General features: G+C 38.6%; 1 protein-coding gene and 1 long non-coding RNA gene across 7 annotated transcripts in view; one reads left to right on the top strand and one right to left on the bottom strand.

Annotated features, from left to right (window-relative positions):
• LOC309622199 (ELKS/Rab6-interacting/CAST family member 1-like) overlaps nucleotides 1-22,994 on the bottom strand; it is a 73,437-nt gene that overhangs the window by 36,901 nt on the left and 13,542 nt on the right. For all 6 annotated transcript variants that reach the window (XM_082409328.1, XM_082409324.1, XM_082409325.1 and 3 more), the window contains exon 4: nucleotides 8,675-8,842. In XM_082409328.1, the coding sequence (XP_082265454.1) occupies nucleotides 8,675-8,842 (168 nt within the window). The remainder of the gene's footprint in view (nucleotides 1-8,674; nucleotides 8,843-22,994) is intronic.
• LOC309622202 lies at nucleotides 8,849-15,075 on the top strand. Its single transcript, XR_014240604.1, has 2 exons — nucleotides 8,849-9,658; nucleotides 10,540-15,075. It is a non-coding gene; the product is annotated as an uncharacterized lncRNA (long non-coding RNA).

Genomic DNA, 22,994 nt, shown 5'->3' with positions numbered 1-22,994 from the left:
ATACATCCTGGAGTTCATCTACAGTATATGTATCTGGCAGGGTACCCTTATGTTTAGTAAGTGCTTTCCAAAATAGTTGTACCTATTTAAAAACCCAACAGCACTGTGTGAGAAATTCAGTTGCCACATTTACCAACACCTGATACTGTCAGACTTCTTAATTTTTGCGAACACAGCTTACAATGCTAAGTATAAAATGGTTTCTTAATCTGGTCTTCTTTTACATTCCACTGACTACAGTGAGGGTACATAACTTTTCATATTTATTTGCCATGTGTATTTCCTCTTATATAAATTTTATTAACACATACACAGGTTGTACGAAAACATGCATCCTGACCTAAGATACGGGTGCATGCATAAACACCAAAGCAAGCGTTTATTTCTGCGAGAGAACGGAGGGGAATACTCTCAAGAAAAGATATGCCAAAGAACTTTGACTCTGTTTGAAATTTTACTTCCCAAGTTGAGTAATTACCATTACTTATTATGTTATTCTCTATGCTTTTTGAATCTCACAAATAATTATAAAATGTAAAAAGATAATATAAATGCATGGTCAACAAGCAAGCACCCAGCGGACTTCCCTGGCTGTCCAGTGATTAAGACTATACTTTCCAATGCAGGAGGTACAGGTTCAATCCCTGGTCAGGAAGCTAAAATCCCACATGCCTCGCAGCCAAAAAACCAAAACATCAAACAGAAGCAATACTGTAACAAATTCAATAAAGACTTTAAAAATGGTCCACATCCAAAAAAAAAAAAAAATCTTAAATAAAAAGGTACACTTTAAAAAAAAACAAACAAGCAAGCAGCCAGGACCACTCTTGAAAAAGTATTCAAAGGAGTTCTTGGGGAACCAAGAATTAAATGAAATGTAAACCTTGGGAACAGGTAAGCCATGGTGCTACAAACAGTGGTAAACATTAAATTCACTTAAACACAGAAATAAAGGCTAAACAATATGAATCACGATTACAGAAAGGACTTTTTCCCCTTCGAAAAGCAACACAATGTAAATATGAAAAGCACTGTGGACTCAGCAAAAGACAACAAAGCTTACCAACAAAAATCAGGAAGGGGGATTCTAAACAAACTAAGTATTTTTCATAAAAAGCAGTCAAAGAAACAGAGGCAGATAAATGGAACAGACCAGAAACAGGCCCAGATTTAAACGACAATTTATTTTTGGCATTTCAAATCAGGAGGAAAAAGGTAGATTATTTAATAAATATTATAATGATGACTGGCCACATAGAAGAAGAAAAAGCTGAATCATTAAAGCCAATATATAAATTTTATAAAACAATTTTTAGGTATAAAGAAAAAAGAAACTTTAAATGTACCAGAAGAAAGCATGCGTGAATTACTTAATAACCGTGGTGGGCATAAGGACTTTCTGAGCATGACTGAAAATTGAGAGGACACAGAGGAAAGGACAACTAAATTTGACACATAAATTCTAAAACAAATACCATAAAGGAAGTAAAAAAGAAAATGACAAACAAGAAAATATATTTGCAAAACATGAGGAAAGAGGCCAATTCACTTACTAGGGAACCCCTATAAATCAATAAGGGAAAAAAATAAACCATCTAATAGAAAAATGTAGAAACGACATGAATATGTAGCTTCAAAACGAAGAAAACCCTATGAAAAAATGCTCAACATGCACTCAAATTTAAATAAATATTAAGCAAGAAAGTAGATAGTTTTGGAACTTCCCTGGTGGTGCAGTGGTTAAGAATCCACCTGCCAATGCAGGGGACACGGGTTCGAGCCCTGTTCCGGGAAGATCCCACATGCCGCGGAGCAACTAAGCCTGTGTGCCACAACTACTGAGCCTGCGCTCTAGAGCCCGCAAGCCACAACTACTGAGCCTGTGTGCCTAGAGCCTGTGCTCCGCAACAAGAGAAGCCACTGCAATGAGAAGCCCGTGCACCGCAACGAAGAGTAGCCCCTGCTCACTGCAACTAGAGAAAAACCACGCACAGCAACAAAGACCCAACGCAGCCATAAATAAATACATACATACATACATACATACATAAATAAATGGCGCGGAGAGAGAGGAATAAAGGGAGGGAGGGAGGGAGGGAGGGAAGGGGGAAGGAAGGAAGGAAGGAAGGAAGGAAGGAAGGAAGGAAGGAAGGAAGGAAGGAAGGAAGGAAGGAAGAAGGTATTTTTAAATTATCTACCAGGTCACTGGAAATTTTTAAAGGTTTGGCAACAAATGTCTGATGAAGCTGTGCAGAAACTCATCTTAATATATAAAGGCACAAGCTTTTTAGAGAACTGGGCATCCATCAATTTTTTTAGATGCATACAATATCAATTCATGAATGAGGTATGTTTATGTCATTAATTGTTATGCTACTATATCAAATATATAAACAAGAAAAAAACCCTATAAATATCTACTTATACAGCTATAGGACATCAGTTAATTATGGTGCAAGTAAGACACCGAAAACCAAGCAGACATTAAAAACAATGAGATAAAGCTACATATAAAAAGACACAAAAATACGTTTATTTTTAAACGAATAAAAAAGTATGATCCCACTTGTCTTTTTTTAAAAATGGTGTGTAACATACGTATGCCTATATATGCATAGATATTTTATAGAAGAGTATACAAATAATTATTAACAAGTTACATCTCTAAGGAGCTGCACTGAGAGGGTCAAAGGATGGGAAAAGATAAGTTCATTTCATATGTTTTTGTACTTTTGAATTTTTTTTTACCTTGAACATATATTACTTTCATAATTTAAAACTAGCTAATTTTTTAATCCACATTGTCATTTCTTAGTGTCTTTTCTTTAGTTGAGGTATAACTGACATGTAACACTGTGTAGTTTCAGGTGTACAGCATAATGATTCAGTATTTGTTTATACTGCAAAATATCACCACAAGTAAGTCTAGTTAACATCTGTTACCATATATAGTTATGAAATTTCTTTTCCTGTGATGAGAACTTCTAAGATCTACTCTCTTAGCAACTTTCAAACATGCAGTACAGTACTGTTAACTATATTTAGTCACCATGCCATACGTAACATCACCAGGACTTAATTATTTTATAACTGCAAGTTTGCACCCTTTGACCCCCTTCTTAGTGCATTAAAATCTAGATTTTAAAACAGTTGAGTACATTTGCTCAATATTTCAAATATTTCAAAACAAATATATTTCAAATATACTAGTGATTCTACATTCTGCATAAAAATTAGACAAAAAAAGTTTCAGAGGCTAAACTTTTACAATGATTGTACAACACTCTCCCCCAAAGTATACTTCAGAATTATTTTTTCTATTAAAAAAATAATTGTGGGCACACTAAAAGTGAGTAGCAAAGTTACAGCAACAACCTACAGTGGGAATAACCCAGGGATTTACAGCAAGCCAAAACATTAATACACATTGACCAAGAAAAAAAAAGAATACTCAAGTGTATAACACGTTTTGCAAAGCTCATGTGTTTCAAAGTTCCCAATTAAAAAGCAATATAGGGACTTCCCCGGTGGTCCACTGGTTAAGAATCCGCCTTCCAGTGCAGGGGACATGGGTTCGATCCCTGGTCGGGGGAATAAGATCCCACATGCCACGGGGCAACTAAGCCCACGTGCCTCAACTAGAGAGCCCGTGTGCTGCAAACTACAGAGCCCATGCGCTCTGGAGCCCATGCGCCACAACTAGGGAGAGAAAACCCACGTGCCACAACTAGAGAGAAGCCCGCGCGCCGCAACGAAAAGCTTGTGCGCCGCAACGAAAGATCCCATATGCTGCAACTAAGACCTGACGCAGTCAAAAACAAACGAAAAAACAAAAAGCAATATAGGGGAAGTTTCTACAAGCTAAACACAGTCTAACCATATATCCAGCCATCATGCTCCTAGGTATTTACCCAAATGAGTTAAAAACTTGTGCCCCCACAAAAACCTGTATGGGAATGTTTATAGCAGCTTTATTCATAATTGATAAAAATTGGAAGCAACCAAGATGTCCTTCTGCAGGTAATTACATAAACAAACTATAGTACATCAGACAGCAGAATATTATTCAGCGATAAAAAGAAGTGAGTTATTAAGCCATGAAATGAAATGGAGGAATTTTAAATGCATATAGTAAGTAAAAGAAATAAGTCCTGGAAAGGGTGCATACTGTATGATTCCAAATACATGACATTCTGGAAAAGGCAAAACTGTAAACAGTAAAAACATCCGTGGTAGCGAGCTGGGAGAGCGATGAATAGGTAGAACACAGAGATCTTTAGGCCAGTGAAGATATTCTGTATGACGCTGTAATGGTGGATTCATGTCATTATACATTCAGCAAAACCCACAGAACTGTACAAGACAAAGAGTGAAACCTACTGTAAGCTACAGGCTTTAGTTAAAAATAATGTACCAATATCGGTTCATCAATTTTAACACATGTACCACACCAATGCAAGATGTTAATAACGGGAAACTGTGGGCAGGGAGTAAATGGGAAAATGCCCTAAAAATAAAGTCTGTTAATTTAACAACAACAACAAGAAAGCAATAGGGGGCATCTCAAAGGCATAGGGAAGGGAAGAGCCCAGCGGAAGGTGCTCGGCTGGGGGTTGTAGTTAAGGTGGGACAAAACCAGGTGACAAGCAAGGAGGAAGGGGGAAGGCCCGCACCACAGCAAACACAGCACTCGTGTGGCCAGGGAGGGGCTGCTGACCCCGTGCTCCTCTTGGGGAGCTCACAGCGAGCCATTTGTTTGTGTTCTCCGCACTCACGCATTCTCCAAGTCTTGGGAACTGGAACATTTCTCTCTCCCGGCTCAGAAATGATCAGTGGAAAAGGAACCAAAACAAGTACCTCATTATGTGTCAAGATTAATCTGGGAAAACTGTGGGCTGTTGACTGAACTGCTTCTCTTCATCGGCTGGTGCTCCAGCTTTAAAAGTTCCCAGGAGACAACCTGAAATCCAGAGTCTTCTCAAAATAGAAAAGAGTGGGGGTTAATTCTGAATACATCACCAAACAGTAAGAGCCTCAAGCCTTTGGAAAGAGCCCAAAGGCCAAAAGCAAGACCTGCAGAGCTCTGTCCACACTGGTGGGTAACCTGATGATTATCTAACAAATTCAGCATGTGTCTACCAGAGTTCCAGAAGAGTGAGAAACCTTGGGATTCGTCTGAGTTAGAACAATCTTTGATTACAGCTGAGTCACCTCTGTGTTCTTAATACAAGTAAGACCTGGGGTCTTTTCACTGTGTCTGTTCATGTGATAAGTGTCGCCCTCCAGTGTGAAATGGAAGGACGCCCTTGTTCTGTGGGGAAGACAACTGTGGAAGAAGGAGCTATGAGTACGGAGAGAGCCACCTAGAATGCCCCCTCCAAACCCGTCGGCAGAAGGCCTCTTCCTGGGGGCCTCTAACAGATCCTGAATGCTGCAGAAGCCCCAGAGGCTTGGGATCTGGGACCTTCCAGGAACTCAAGATCTCTCTTGCTGAGGTCCTTTCCATCATCACATGGACCAAAGTCTTCACCAAAGCCTTTGTGCTTCTCACCGTCTTCCCTACCAGGAAGCTCCACACGCCAGCCAACTATCTCACTGGCTCCCTGGCCAAGACCAATCTCTTGGCTTTCATCTTGGTCATAGCCATCTGCATCACATATACCATCACCCACACCTGGAACTTTGGCCAAATCCTATGTGACATCTGGCTGTCTTCTGGAATCACGTGCTGTGTGCATCTCTGCATCACTGCTGTGGACGTGTACTGGCCATCACCAACATCCTGTAGTACAATAAATGCCAGATATGCGGCCTCCACAGTCACCACTGTCTGGGCCATTTCATCTCCATCCTGTCGCTCTTCTCCCAGATCTCCTACATGATCTACTCCACAGATGGTGCCTTCTACATCCTGTCCGTGCGGCTCATCACCTTTCACACGGCCTCCGGAAGCCACCATATCACCACAGCCCAGCTCATCAGAGTTCACTCTACTCCCTCAACCCCCAGTCTCGCACTCAGCCAGCTCCCCTCTGTCAACCACCTGAAAATCAAGCTTGCTCATAGAATCCTGGAGCAAGGGGATGTTTGCACCTCAAGAAAGGAAAGCCATAATAAAAATAACTATAGCTCTCTTGAGAACCTTTAACTGCCTCTAAACTTACTGTGTTTTCTGGTTTATTTTATGCGGATCCAAAAATTAAAGCTATTTCTATTTTATCAGCAAACAATGGTCCAGGAAACACATCACGAACGTTGAGTCTAATGATGTTAGTACAGCAACTTCTACAACAAAATAAGTAGGCAGAAAGCACTGAAGGCTCTAAGCACTGAAAATGACAGGTATAGAGGCATTATCTTAAAAGAAGCAATAATAATCTAAACCAGTTTTGAAAGTACCCGTGCTACCTATTTGATAACTGTTTTAAGACAAATCAAAGTCTATAACATGACAAATTAGTGAGGCAGCTAGTGTACTAAAAAGAGCACAATTACCGGCCCTCTAGAGCCTACTCCACTGGCCCTCCACGGCGAAAGGCAAAGAGACTAGACAAAGCATAATACACGTCATATTTGTATGATGTCCTGTAGTGTCAAAAAGCTTGAACACATACTACTAATTCTCCCAACAGGAAAGTTGTTGTCATGGGAAAAGCTGCATTTTGGAATAAGACCAACCTTGTGACAAAACCTGAAGCTACCACTTTTTTAGCTAAACAAATTTGTACAAATTTGAACCTCCCTTATGATGTAATATGTCTCGGACTTTGTTGGTTTGGGGCTTGTTTTTGTTTTGGGGGCGGGAAAGGGGAGCATGGGAGAATGGATACCAAGGTATAAAAGTGTTTTATTAGTGAGTACTGAAATAACTTAATGGATTGGGACTAACATTTTTCTATTTCCTTTAAGAAATGGGAGAAGATAGTTCAGAGTATATTTTGTGAAAATTTTGTTTTAGCTGTACCTCTAAGCATGTATACTATACGTTGACACAGATGAATGTAACATATATTTCTTATTATGTGTCATGGCCTAAAAATTTAGCCACTGATTATAACAGAGCAATCAAGATCTAAAACCCACTACCAAAAAGTTGCAAGTATTAAACAACATTACAGATATAAAGTGGCTAACATAAGTGCTGCCACTCTATTTTTACAAACTATGATTATTCCAGGACAATGAGGCATTATTTCTAACTTCAAACCCCTGTTCACAGTTATTAAAAACTTTTTTTAATGTTTATCTAGTTAAAAATAAGACGTGCATTAGTTTGAAACAACCTTTGGGTTCTAACCAATGTACTTGTGACTTGGCAAAATCCACCAACATTACAAATGCATATCCTTTCACCCAGCAATTCTACTTTAAGTAATTTACCTAGAAATATACTTCACATATGAATAAACTAAATATGCACATTTTTAAAATGCAGCATCATTTTACATAACAGCAGAAACTTTAAGCAGACTGTCCATCAGTGGAAACCTTGTAATAAACCGTAGCACATCCACACAGGTGCTGTTGGTAACAATGAAGAAGCCCCGGAAGAAGTTTCAAAATATATTAATGGGAAAAAAGGAAAGGAAAGGAAAGGAAAGGGAAATAAAGGAATGGTAACATTTGTGTTTAGAGAAACATTTTTGCTTTATATGGATTATGCATAAAATGTTTATGGAAGAACACAGAAAGAGGTAAACAGAAAAAAAGAGAATACGTATTTGCCTGTGTATATGTAAACTGTGCCTGGAAGCGTATACAAGAAACGGGTAAGGGGAAGTGAGCAGTTGGGGGTAAGGTGAGAAGAACATATGTATAAAAATGTAAAGCAAAGTAGCATCCACTAACAAGATACTACAGTCACCCATCTAGAGTGATCAAATTTTTATGTTTACTCATTGAAAGCAAATGAAAACCAAATTAACAGAGGACAAATATTGAACATGGTCCTCTGTACACAAAAGAAAAGCTGAATTTGAGGTTTAGTGAAGAGAGTTTTATTCCTGGGCTATTGTTAGAGGTTAAAAATAAACTGGGACAATGTCAAATATTTCTGATCTATCCCCTCAGTGGAGAAGAACAATAAATACCAGTGTCTACTGTAACTATTATCTCAAAGGTACCCTTTAATTTAGCTAAAAGCGGGAGGGGAAGACAATTATTAGTACTTCCCTTATTTATTACAGTGTTAGCCTCTTTCCAGTTATGATTAAGGTAAAATAGGAAAGAAAGTCTTCCTTTCCTTGACATATGTAGATTAGATGTCATTATAGTAGCATGTGTTTCTATTCAAAATTGCAGTCTTGCAAGAATCCCGGCCCACGTACTACACTAATTCATGGCCCTACAGTTGCCATACAAGACAGAAGATTAGGAGAGGTAGAAGAAGGCCAATGCAAATACTCTGGCAATTTACAAGGCACTTTTCAGAGACAGTAGCATGGAAAATACTACTGAAGATACCAAACAGTGTTTACTTTGCAAGTTTAAAAACTGAATATACAGAACAGTTTTCACAATCTACCTCCTGCAGCAATGGTTTCAATTACGACCTGCAAAAATATAAACAGAGGAATGAGAGAGAAACTCTGATAGCACTTAGGTACAACTCAGTGGTAGGAATGAGGACGTGGGTCTGATGCGGGACCCTGGGCTCAGAACACCTGCACCTCACCTTCTTCTGAAGGACATTAACTTTCCGCTCCTTCACATCCAGCATGTCCTTGAGGTCATGGATCTCTCCAGCTTGTGTCCCCTTCTCCTCAGCCATGTCCTGGATTTGTTTTGTCTTTTTATTCAGCATGGTTTCCTTCTCTTCCAAACGCAACCGCAGAGCATCCACCTAAGAATATAACATTTTTACAAATGATTAACTGAAAAGAAAGGAACGTAATTCCTTCCAAATAGATGTGTACAGTTGCCTAAATGATACTTTTAGAGTAAACTTTCATTAGAATCAAATAAAATACCACTCTAAATACAACTGTGACTATTTAGAAATGAAACCCTAAAATTTTGTGAGCACTTCCATGATAAAATAACATTTACATCTGTTAAATTACGGTGTAATCAAAATAAACAGATCTGAATAAAGGGGACAAAATTGGAGAATTTATATAAAGGGGTTGAGTTGAGCTTTGCTACTTCTATAAAAGTGGTATAATCTATTATGTTTCTCAAATTTAGAATCATTTGGAGGATTTAAACAGAATGCCAGGCCAAGCCACCAGTTTCTAATTTGGCAGGGTTGGGGCTCAAGAATCAATATTTCTAACAAGTTCCCAAGTGATGCTACACTGCTTTAGAAAATCTAAAAGTAGAAAGGAAACCGTAAGCGTCACCAAACATGACACTTGCTGTATCAGAGAATACAATCTAGCTGCAGCTGACAATCCCATAATGCACTTAGAGATCTGTAAGGCAAAGCAAGGTCTACTTTCAGATCTCAAGACTAGTCAGCTAAAGCTTGGTATCCAGGTACCTTTATCACCAAAGTTTCATACCATCCATTAGATATAACTTTAAAATAATTAGAAATCTAATATAAGTACTTATGTTTTCTTCCAGTTTTGAGATACAACTGACATACGGCACTGTGTAAGTTGAAAGTGTACAGCATAATTATTTGACTTCCATGCGTCATGAAGTGATTATCACAGTAAGTTTTATGAACATCCATTGTCTCATACAGATACAAAATTAAAGAAATAGAAAACAACCTTTTCCTCATGACGAGAACTCTTAGGATTTTCTCCCTTAAGGACTTTCACATACAACACACAGCTGTGCTGATTATCTTTATCCTGTTGTGCACCGCACCCCAGTACTTATTTACCTGATATCTGGACGTTTGTACCTTTTGACTGTCTTCATCCAATCTCCCCTCCCCTGATTCCTCACCTCTGGTAACCACATATCTGGTCTCTTGTTCTGTTTGTTTTTCAAGTATAACTGACCTACAGCCCTATGTTACTTCCTGAAACACAGCAGTGTAAGTTGATTTTACTATACATTTCAAAAAGTCTATTACAATACGTCACCACACAATAATATTCCATAGTTACTGACTGTACTCCCCACACTGTACATTTCATCCCCTTGACTCATTTATTTTTATAACTGGAAGTTTGTCCCTCTTAATCTCCCTCACCTATTTCTTTCCTCTCCCCATCCTCCTCTCCTCTGGCAACTACCTGTTTGTTCTCTATATCTATAATTCTGTTTCAGTTTTGCTATGTTTGTTCATTGGCTTTTTAAGATCCCACATAGACGCGAAATCACACAGTATTTGGCTTTCTCTGTCTGGCTTACTTCACTTATTAGCATAATGTCCTCAAGGCCCATCCATGTTGTCACAAACAGTAGGATTTCCTTCTTTCTCATGGCTGAATAATAATATACACATACACAGACAACATCTTCTTTATCCATTCATCCACTGATGGACACTTAGGTTGCTTCCATATCTTGGTTCATTAATGCTGTAATGAACATAGGGGTATATGTGTCTCTTATAATTAGTGTTTTTGTTTTCTTCAGATAAATACCCCAGAGTGAACTGCTGGATCATACAGCAGTTCTACTTTTAATTTTTTGAGGAATCTCCATACTGTTTTCCATAGTGGCTGCACCAACTTACATTCCTACCAACAGTGCACAAGGATTCCCTTTTCTCCACAGACCACAGACTCACCAGCACTTGTTATTTGCTGGCTTTTGGATAATAGCCACTCTGACAGGTGTGAGGTGATATCTCATTGTAGTTTTGATTTGCATTTCCCTGATGATTAGTGATGTTGAGCATCTTTTCACGTGCCTGGTGGCCATCTGTATGTCTTCTTTGGAAAAATGTCTACTCAGATCCTCTGCCCATTTTTTAATCAAGTTTTTTTTTTTTTGATGTTGAATTGTATGAGTTCTTTGTATATTTTGGACCCCTTATTGAATACATTATCTGCAAATATCTTCTCCAATTCAGTAGGTGGTCCTTTTGTTTTGTTAATAGTTTCCTTTGCTGTGCAAAAACTATGTAGTTTGATGTGGTCCCACTTGTTTAGTTTTGCCTGTTTCCCTTGCCTGAGGAGACATATCCAAAAAAAATTACTAAGACCGATATTGAAGAGGGTACTGCCTATGTTTTCTTCTAGAAGTTTTATGGTTTCAGGTCTCACATTTAAGTCTTTAATCCATTTTGGTTTTTTGGTTATTTTCTTAAATTAATTTATTTATTTTTGACTGTGTTGGGTCTTTGTTGCTGCACGCGGGCTTTCTCTAGTTGCGGCGAGCGGGGGCTACTCTTTGTTGTGGTGCGCGGGCTTCTCATTGTGGCAGCTTCTCTTGTTGTGGAGCACGCGCTCTAGGCACACGGGCTTCAGCAGTTGTGGCACGCGGGCTCTAGAGCGCAGGCTCAGTAGTTGTGGCACACAGGCTTAGTTGCTCCGTGGCATGTGGATCTTCCTGGACCAGGGCTCAAACCTGTGTCCCCTGCATTGGCAGGAGGATTCTTAACCACTGTGCCACTAAGGACGTCCTTTTAATCCATTTTGAACTTGTTTTTGTGCATGGTGTGAGAGAGCAGTCCAGTTTCATTATTTTTCATGTAGCTGCCCAGTTTTCCCAACACCGTTTGTTGAAGAAGCTGTCTTTCCCCCACTGTATATTCTTGGCCCTTTGTCATAGATTAATTGCCCATATAAATGTGGATGCATTTCTGGGCTCTCTATTATGTGCCATTGATCCATGTATCCATTTTTGTGCCAGTACCACACTGTTTTGAATACTGTAGCTTTATAATATAGTTTGAAATCAGGGAGCATGATACCTCCAGCTTTGTTCTTCTTTCTCAAGACTGTTTTGGCTATTTAGGGTCTTTTGTGTTTCCATACAAACTTTAGAATTATTCTAGTTCTATGAAGAATGCCATTGGCATTTTGTACTTATTTTAAAATCTATTCACAGCAAATTTCATTAAACATACTCACACACCAAATTCTTTTGTTTTTTTGCTTTCCCACTAAGGATTTATAATTCAGCAAATAGTTACACATTTGATTACAGAAAAACAGGGAGGTGGGTTTCTTTCTGTTCAACAAAAATGTAACATGAGTCACACATGCAAGCCACTTCTGAAATTTTTAATTTTCTAGCATCCACATTAAAAAATGATAAAGGAACAGGTAAAATTAATTTTAATAATATATTTTATTTAATCTAATATATATACACATTATTGTCATTTCAAACCTGTAGTCTATATAAAAAAACTATTAACAAGCTATTTTACGTTTCTGTTTTGTACTAAGTCCTCAAAGCCCAATGCATATTGTAATTGACACTTATGTCACATCTCAATTTGGACTTGCCATGTTTCAAGTGCTCAATAGCCACATGTGGCTGGTGGCTACACACTGACAGTGCACATCTAAGATAACAAGTACGTTTCTACAGAACATCTTTAATCTTGAACTTGTCCTATATTATTTTTCCTGTCTGAATGTAGAATAACCCAAAAAGAAAAAAATAGGTCGGACTTCCCTGGTGGCGCAGTGGTTAAGAATCCGCCTGCCAATGCAGGGGACACGGGTTCGAGCCCTGGTCCAGGAAATTCCCACATGCCGCGGAGCAACTAAGCCCGTGCGCCACAACTACTGAGCCTGCGCTCTAGAGCCCGCAAGCCACAGCTACTGAGCCCGTGTGCCACAACTACTGAAGCCTGTGTGCCTAGAGCCCGTGCTCTGCAACGAGAAGCCACTGCAATGAGAAACCTAAGTTTTTTTAAAAATAGGTAATATGGGTAATGACTCACAGAGAGAATACCAAAACATCAGGAAATATTATTATTACCTTATATCACAACTATATTATTACATCGATAACATATTGAAACTATATTATATCAAAACAATAAGGTATCTGAGAACCAGTACTGTATGTTTAGTGGCACTTACTGCTCAATAAGTATTGTGGAAAATTTCCTAGGAGACCAGTCTCATTTGAGACTGATATAGATAAGCCATCATGTACTTACAAATTATGTTGGACCACGCTGGAGAGGAAAAACATGGAAATAAACAACATTCCACTCTGCTAAACTCTATTTCTCTCAACCACTTCAATGCCACCAGTCTCACCAAGCCAGAAATAGGGGAAGCCGTCTTTTCAGGTCCCATTTATAATTCGTCAGCACAAGTTCCACTGCCCCCTCAATAAACACTCTTGCACCTGGAATTTTCCTCTATTCTACTTTAATTAATGATACAGGGTAAACCTTATTACATTATGGAAAGGTCCGCCTAAGAACTTTCAAACTCTGAAAATCTTATTTCTGAAACACGGTTCTTTCCTTTCTTCTACGCCTACTAAATCTACTCTTTGTCCATAGTATAACCTCTGACCTATCATCTCTAACTTTTTGTTATTCACCTCCATTCTGGTTTTATTTGTTTTTCTCCCAGCCTGAGCAATCATTTCAAATACAGCCTCACATCATCTTTTTTTTTCCAGTCATGTTTATTTTTACAAACCTTTACTTCTGTATTAAACAGTTTTCTCCATTCTACCCTCAGACTTCTGAACCTTCCTGCACATGGTCATGTATATGCTTGCCAAGCACATACACAGTATATCAAAAGTCCTCAGAATTCTATTCTCAAGCATCGTATTTTCTTCCCTTGTATTTTCCCTGTGGAAAATTTCAATTTCCCATGGTAACCGGCAAAACCGGTACTTTGAGAAGAAAGCAGACCCAAGATCTCAAAGCTAAAACTAAGTGATGGAGCATGGATTTAAGATTAAATGGTCTGTCTTCAGATCCTAAGCTCTTAACCACTAATTCTGTAAGATTTCATATATGTAAAATTCTAGAAAATGCAAACTAATTACAGTAACAGAAAGCAGACCGAGGGTTGCCTGGATATGAGGGAGGAAGTGGGGGGGAGAGAAGAATATCAGGGAGAGGCAGAAGAAAGGGGTTACAAAGAGGTACAAGAAAACCTTGGGGACAGGTGTTCTTTATCTTGACCGTGCCATTGGTTTCAGACGTGTATGTGCCGAAACTTACCAAACTGTACATTTTGAATATATGCAGTTTATTTAATGTCAATAAATTTGATTTTTTTAAGTAAGCAAAATTAGAAAGCATGGTATTAGAACAGGAATAAACCAACAGACGTTTGCCACAGAAATGCAAGCCCAGACACACACACTCACACCATTTAGTGACCCATACACATATAAACAGAGGTGACACTGTAATCAGTGAGGAAAGCACAGAGTATCTGATAAACTGTTTTTAGACAACTGGCTACCCATACTGGGGGAGGGGGGAAGAACCCTGACTCATATCATACACAAAAATGAATTCTAGATGAATTAAAGCTTTATATATAGAAAGCAAATCTTCAAAACTTTTAGAAAGAAAGATACTGTTTAAGTATCTTTTAAGACAGGGCAGCATGGAAGGATTTTTTTTTTTTTAAAGACCCAGAAGGGATACATCGTAAAGAAGAAATACTGGTAAAGCCAACTACGTTAAAATTCAAAACTCCTACACGTCATTTACCATCTTAAAATGTTTTAGTATTTTACCTATATTTTAAGTGCCTGAAATAGTTCTTAGTACACATACTACTAAGGAAAATAGAGGCATATTTATACTAACTTTTTTTTTTTAATTTATTTTATTTTATTTATTTTTATTTTTGGCTGTGTTGGGTCTTCGCTGCTGTGCACGGGCTTTCTCTAGTTACAGCGAGCAGGGGCTACTCTTCATCGCAGTGTGTGGGCTTTTCACTGTAGTGGCTTCTCTTGTGGCAGAGCATGGGCTCCAGGCGCACGGGATTCAGCAGTTTTGGCACGCAGGCTCAGTAGCTGTGGCTCGTGAGCTCTAGAGCGCAGGCTCAGCAGTTGTGGCGCACAGACTTTGTTGCTCCACGGCATGTGGGATCTTCCTGGACCAGGGATCGAACCCGTGTCCCCTGTATTGGCAGGCGGATTCTTAACCACTGCGCCACCAGGGAAGTCCCTACACTAGCTTTTTAAAATGTTGATATTTTGTGAACTGGTCAAAATAAATATGATGCAATACTGAACTTCAAGTTTCAAAATGTATGACCATTTACAATCACTCCAAAAAAATTAAATACCTAGGTCTAAATCTAACAAAGCATGTATAGGCTCTGTATGCTGAAAATTACAAACGGCTAATGAAAGCAACTGAAGATCTAAATGAGTTCTTCCCATGAAGAGTATATGAAATGGAAACTTGACATGTGTAAAGATAGCCAATCTACTTAAATTTTTCCTCAAAGATGAGGAAAAAGAAAAGATTACTCAGCAGTGACCAAAAAAAAAAAAAAAGTGTTTTACTGACAAACAGTAGAACTCCATAAGCCAAGCCAAGCGAATCCAAAAGATGTTACATTACAAATTTCCAGTTTTGGTGCCTGAATTCAGCACTAGAGAGCTCAGAGCAAGAATTAAAATCCAATGCAGAACAAAGATGGAATACATGATCACCACTGAGTTCTCCAATGGTCCTTTCTAAAGTGCAAGGTGACAAAATTCCTTAAGTTTCCCCCAGTTTTCCTTCATCTACCTATTAAAATCAGAAACACTCCACTATGCAAAGAAGGAAAAAAGGTCCAGAAGGGAAATGTCAGAACAGACTGAATATTTATTCAATAGGGAGAAAAGAACTGCCACCACAGAGCGAAGATTCTTGTGAATAGGAAATTCAACGACCAGGCTGTCGAGATGCCAGAAGAACTCACTGACCCTTATCCACCTGGCGTTTGTTGAGGCTCAGCTCCAGCCGGCCTACGTGGCTACTAGTCCCATCTGACAGCATCAGATGTGGCTCCTATTAGTGAACCCATTACAGGGCATCCATCAGTCAGGGCGAGTCAAGAGGGAGCTCCTTGAACCCTCTGACCCGCTGCACAGTTAAAGAGGTCAAAGTCTTAGAAAGTACACATGCCAGAAATCTAAAAATAAATAAATCTCATGCCAAGTCATTTCTACCTAATTCCTACATTCTAGTTTGTATTCTGTATACTATATATTCCACTTCTAATATGTATTCTATATATCCCAATAACCACAAGCAAAAGAACAAAGCAACTCACCTTAAAAACATTTTACCCAATACCCTTGAAATACACTATTAAATTCTTATTGCAGAAGTCAAAAGCCCAGACATTTAAACCTGTAGATAAGCTTGAACTGCCTTGTCTCTCAGTTCTTCTCAGCATTAATTTCAGAAAAATGAAAGGCTTTCCATCTGTGGGTCAGGAATCAGAATACAGCAGGAAAACGTCCCTCATCACTTCTAAGTGTTTCTCATTCTGATGGGACCAATGTCTCAGGATAATAACTGTGAGGCCTCATATTGCTGCTTCTTTACCAAAAGTACCCAGATGCCCCAGCTGCACTTTTACGTTAGATCCCTGACTCTGCTAAGTGACCTGGAAATGGGCCTGCACGAACCACTCATAAATACCCGCATGCCGATTTGAGGGAATGTCAGGTATGAGACCCACAAGAATTGGTGACTGAAAAAGGTAAAGAATGAAAACTCCTGTTATAAACATACAAACCTTTGGTGTTACTGCAGTGGGAAATGCAGGTTTTGATATTAAAAATATTTCGTATCACAAATATTAGCCACAGAAACTACCCAAGCCCACAGTCTAATTACTAAGTGATCTTTTCAATTCAAATCACCTGTGTACACTTTTTCTTGATCTGCTTTTTCATGCAATGCAGAATTTAAATGGGCTAGTCTGGAGAGCTGAGATAAAAATAACCACAAAAACCACTTTGCTACTACTAGATTAATTGCTCTGAATTCTACACTGATCTTCTGGTTTGGTGTGAACTAAATTCAGAGTATAATTTTGCGTGAGGTCCGTATTTTGCAAACCACAAAAAACATATTCAGGAAAACCCCTCACAGACTAGCAGGACACACAGTCATCACCCTAACACCATTCTTGGCAGGAGGAATAAGACCTTTTTTATTCACATCAACTGAGCTGGAGGAACAGCATCTAACCAGCTTGCCAAGCATCAAGGTCTGTGGCAAACAGGTTAGGCCAACTTCAACAAAATCAGAAGGTTTTTCCTCCACAAGACTTTCTCTACCAAAGGACATGAACAGAAAAATGGCTACCTTGCTGTTTTGGCCTTTTACTTCTGACCACAAAAGTATTAATTATCTCAACCCATCTTAACCTTCTTTTGTTTTACATCAATAAACAGATCTACCTAAGAGCACATTAGCACTAGTAACTGCATGCCAGTGACAATGGCATGTTTCCTATAATTCCTCTTTTGCAACTATATGACTCACTGCCTTTCTAACTCTCTGACCACACCTTTTCAGTTTTCTTCACTGGATCCGCTGTCATTTCCCCCTCTTTACATCTCACTCGATACAACCTTCCTCTGGAGAAACCAATTCATCCCTAAGGCTTTAGCCACTACCCCCATAATGACAGCTTCCTAATATTTATTCCTAGCCTATTCCTAGCCCCAACCAGTTCTAAAAACCTGAGATTCTAACAAAAGTTTCTGCTTTCACTGAATATTTAGTTTAGAATGAGCTTTTTTTGTTTTAATCTTTTCTTTGAAAGGACCTTTAAAGATCACCTAATGTGGTCACACATAAATGTAAGTTAAATCTGAGTACTGTCTACTATATTATTTTCTGCATTTTTCCTGTATTTCATAAATTTTTTTTTAATTTATGTATTTATTTATTTGGCTGTGTTGGGTCTTTGTTGTTGCACGTGAGCTTTTTTTTAGTTGCGGCAAGCGGGGGCTACTCTTAGTTGCGGTACGCGGGCTTCTCATTGCGGTGGATTCTCTTGTTGCGGAGCACGGGCTCTAGGCGCGTGGGCTTCAGTAGTTGTGGCACATGGGCTCAGTAGCTGTGGCTCACGGGCTCTAGAGCGCAGGCTCAGTAGTTGTGGCGCACGGGCTTAGTTGCTCTGCGGCATGTGGGATCTTCCTGGACCAGGGCTCGAACCCGTGTCCCCTGCTTTGGCAGGCGGATTCTTAACCACTGCGCCACCAGGGAAGTCCCCATAAACTTTTAAAAAGGTAAATAATCTAAACTACTCCTAATTTTAAAGCTGAGGAAATCAAAGCTGAAACTAAGTGACTTGCCGAAGATCACTAAGTATAATTTCCTATCACCACATCTCCCACTGTTCCCATCTAGAAAGGAGGATGACTGAAGGGCGTTGGGTCATGAGGCTGAGAGTGTACACAAGCAGACCTTTTTAAAAGGCTATTTCAACTGCACTGAGTTCTGTCTGACATCCCAACAAAAGGTTGAAGAGCTCAGAGAAACTTGCAAAAGGCCACAGGCAGAGATGTGTCATTCAACAGTGCACAGTTTATCTGTACAAAGGTGGGGAGAGGGCTACAAAGTTATCATCTAAAAAAACCAGTGGTGATATTTTAAACCCACTGATATTTAATATTCACCTCCAAATTCAGATGAGAACTTCATAATTTAAAAAATCTATTCTAGCCACATTAAACATCTACTCTAACCTTAGGAAGGTGGTATTATTATTATTCTCAGTGACAGATGAGAAAATGGAGGATTACAGAGGTAAAATAACTCATCCAAGGTCACATAACTAATAAATGTAGAAGGCTATTTCAAGCCTAGGTCTGACTCCAAAGCCCATGCTTTGACCACAGTGCTACTAAATCCAGACCACCTCTGTGAAGGTCAACCGATTAAAGGAGATGTTCATAAAACTGGAGCAATTCCATACATACTATACACTGTACACTGCCCAACACAAAAGGACCTCATTCCATGGACCCTGAACAGGAAAAACACCAGGTCTTTTCCCACATCCCGTTTTTCCTTCAAGAATTTTAAAATTAAAAAAAAAAACCAAAAAACTCCTGAATCCATGTTCTTTTTCATATGTGCTTAATTTTGTGATTTGAGAGCTGGATGAAAGTCTAGGGTAGCTTCAGAGAGGAGGATGAGATCGATAAAGAGCAATTATAGGGGGCCTCCCTGGTGGCGCAGTGGTTAAGAATCCTCCTGCCAATGCAGGAGACACAGGAGCGAGCCCTGGTCTGGGAAGATCCCACATGCCGCGGAGCAACTAAGCCCGTGCGCCACAACTACTGAGCCTGGGCTCTAGAGCCTGCGAGCCACAACTAATGAGCCCGCGTACCACAACTACTGAAGCCTGCAAGCCTAGAGCCTGTGCTGTGCAACAAGAGAAGCCACCGCAATGCGAAGCCTGTGCACCACAACAAAGAGTAGCCCTTGCTCGCCGCAACTAGAGAAAGCCCGCGCGCAGCAACGAAGACCTAATGCAGCCAAAAATAAATAAATAAAATTATTTTTTTTAAAAAGAGCAATTATAGGAACAGAAAGATAGCAATTATAGAAATAGGTGAGAATTTTCAAAGAGCTGGTTCAAACTGTCTTTTATGGGATCCAACAGGAGAAAGCTGCTTTGGAAAAAGTGAGCCTTGTCAAGTGTCACCAGAGTAATCTAAGAAAAAATAGCAAATCCTGATAAACAGGCATATAACATTCATATAATCACCCCAAGTTCAAAAGGAAGTTAGCTTTTCTACTGTTATCTTTTAGAATGAGACCCTTATATTTGAGCAGTTGTCCTAATAACTTACAGGGGGTAATTGCTGCAACTCAGTTAGTCCTAAAAACAAATACGAAAACCATCCAAGAATGACCACAAATACAGTCTTTGTTCTCTATGGTACAAGAAACCAATCACAAGCCCATCTGTATGAGACCTAGCTAATAAGAACACTATTTCAGAGGGAGGTACAAAGAGAAGGATGGGTTGCCAAGGGGAAGAAGTCATCTATTAGACTGTGACAAGCTTTTAAGTGTTTGCATTATCATTAACCAACTGCCTGGTTCCCTGGTTCCCACACCTGCCACCTCCATCCAAAACTATCACAGCAGCACTTGGCAACAGGCTCAGCTCCAAAACACTGGCACCCTCTTCTGACCCTTTTGTAGTACTGCATTCATACCAGGCACTGATGTGAAAATCTCTAATAAAGCCACAAATTAATAAATTTGCAGGTAACATTTTTCAGATAATTCTGTATTTGCAATTCCCTGAATAAACCTTAATTTAGCTTGATAAAAATGTTAAATAGCAGACCTTCTACATAAAATTTATGCCAATGAAAAGAAAAGCAACAATGTTCTCTTACCGTTTTAACAGTTTACATATATTAGCTGATAGTATTACAAGAATTAGAAGGATGCCAATAACTGACAGACAAAGACCTTACTATGTGCCAGGCACTAGGAGTGAATAAATTAGTTTAATGCTAACAACCTAATGAGGCAGGAACGCCTCTTCATCTTACAGGTGTAAAACGAGGCACAATGAACTTAAGTAATGTGCCCAGGACCCTGCACCTGGTAGCAAGTGGTAAAACTGAAGTTCACACTCAGTAACTGTGACTCCAGAGCCAGAGCCTTATCTACCCCAAAATATCCCTCTGAGGTATCATGATAAAATGAAACGTGATCAAAATAGAAAAAGTATAAGTTGTAAGGAAAATTATAAATACATCATCCAAATCTCTCATTTTCAACAAAATCCCTAACTGTAAAAAAATAAAATACTACACGAAACATTTTGGTCATTTTCCCATTCCTCCTCGCTTGAAGATTCTGAACTTCTGGGTCTAAGATGTTTTTATGCCTTCTTTTTACTACCCATTCCTTTCTTCATTACACTATGCCTTTATTTATCTATTATCTTGTTCTTGAAAAGAAAAGAAAAAATTAATCCATACTATACGCTTTATTTTTCTTCTATACAGCAGAACTGCTTACCTATTCCTACCTAAATTCTCTATTTCATTGAGATCTTTAGAAAATATTTTCCTTAAGACAGTAAATCCAAATAGCATCATCAATTCCTTCTCATTGCAAATATGAGAGATTCTCATCTGCCTGGAATTATTTAGTGTGTTCCTACCTCTAATCAAGGCTGGCAGACTAGATAATCTTCTAATATTTCTAAAAATGCTAACTTTATTTTCAAACAGGACATGAAGGCACATGTCTAATAATCTGCAGTTCAAAACAAGATTTATCTCAAACATTTCTAGATTCCACAGTTTGCCTACTTAAAGCTATTCATAATACCAAAAATTAAGGACACTTAATAACCCAACACAGGCTGACCAAGCTCACTCCCATTCATGACTGAAAGATTTACCACGGGTGAAAACAAATGCTTTTACAACTATCGTTTCATTTCATAACATTAGTTTAAAGTCTACTTAGAAGCACAGACGTAGTCAAAGTCTGAAGTATCAAAAACATATATTAACTGCACCGGTTTAATTTGTTAGATACAAGAACAATAGAAACAAGATGGTTATAGTTTAGTACTATAACTGACCACATCGCTAAAGAATCCATCATAACATTATTCATAGCTCCCGTATCTCAACACAACAAGAAGTGCACAGGTAACACACAAGAAAAGGTGCCAAGGAATGGGCTCCGTGCAAATCCCACAACTCCTTTTACCTCGTTCTGCAGGATGGCAGCCCTCGAGGCTCCTTAGCAGTCAAGGACTCCTTCAGCACTTCAATGTGTTGCTTGCTGTCTGAGAACTGGTTGGTGAGTGTTTCTAGCTTTATCTGTAGGGCTAGTAGTTCTGTGTCCTTTCTGGACAGCTCCTGCATCACCTGACCAATCTAGAGAAGAAGAAAAAGCAGTGTAAGGAAAAAAGAAATAAAACCACCACCTCTGATCTGGATCTTTGACAGATCCACGTCAAGATATACAGCATTAACTTTATGACAGGACACAATTCATCTTTTTGCACCATCTAATCTTAGCTGACCACCCCCCCCAACAAAAAAACAAAGCTTATTCAACTAATAGCAAAATTTCCAGTTTTCATTTATTGTCTCCCCTAAACTTTTGAAATCCATTAGAAAAGGAATGGAAGAAGAAAAATCCCAATTCACTTAGATGACTATGAGACAGCAGTAAGCATCTGAACACGACTAAAGCAGTTTTCATCTTATTAAGTCATAAGAAACTGCAAATCATACAGCAGGATTAGTGTAGATGGAATACAGAAAGAAAAAAGAAACTTCCTACTATTGCTATCTAAACTCAAAAGCTGCACAATTATTTTTTCATTGTTTTTTTTTCATTCTCAAATGAAAGTGTACATAAAGTCCTTCTTAAAAAGCCACTTTAGTGTTATAAGGCATTATAAACATGTGCTTTCTAAAAATTATATAATTTTGAGGAGTTAGGGGTACTGACCTAAAAGAAAGATTCCACCTACAAAGTTATATTACCTACAACATGTCATATCAACTAAATGGATAAAAGTATATAACCTAGATAAAGAACGCATAAAATCTCATTCTTTAAGAATCTACATGTGTAATCAAATTTGAATTACTCTGACAGAGTAATCCATACATCAACAGGTGCCACTCACTCCCCCAGAAATTTTTCTCATCTTAACTTAGAAAACATTTAACATCAAACATCTCCTTTACATTTCTACCGTGTTTCTAAGAATTTTTACTCTTTTATTCTAAATGTAAGCCAAATTAACAAAAATCATATCTGTTTTTACATTGTATCTACTGCCTAAGCAAGGTAGCTATGCACTAAAATATAGACTCTTGGAAGTATAAATTTCACAAGAAGTCTGTAATCTCAGTACCACTGATGAAACAAAAAATACTTTTTAAAAAGTTGAATGTATCTAAAGTATTTTGACTGAAATAATCTTAGGCATAAGGGACAAAGTTTTTGAGAACAATTTCCCATGAGAAAGTATGAAATACATTTGACTGTAATTAAAATTACTTTTAAGGAGGACTAAAAATAAACTTATAATTTACTGTTCTGTTTCATCAGGAAGACAAGCATTTTTCTCATATGCATGAAATCTCTACTTACAAATAGAATATTCATTCAT

Source organism: Balaenoptera borealis (assembly GCF_965194805.1).
Source record: "Balaenoptera borealis genome assembly, contig: HAP1_SCAFFOLD_1798, whole genome shotgun sequence".
Taxonomy (NCBI): Eukaryota; Metazoa; Chordata; class Mammalia; order Artiodactyla; family Balaenopteridae; genus Balaenoptera; species Balaenoptera borealis.
Note: the sequence above shows the minus strand (reverse complement) of the source record. Positions and strands in the feature narration are given on the sequence as shown.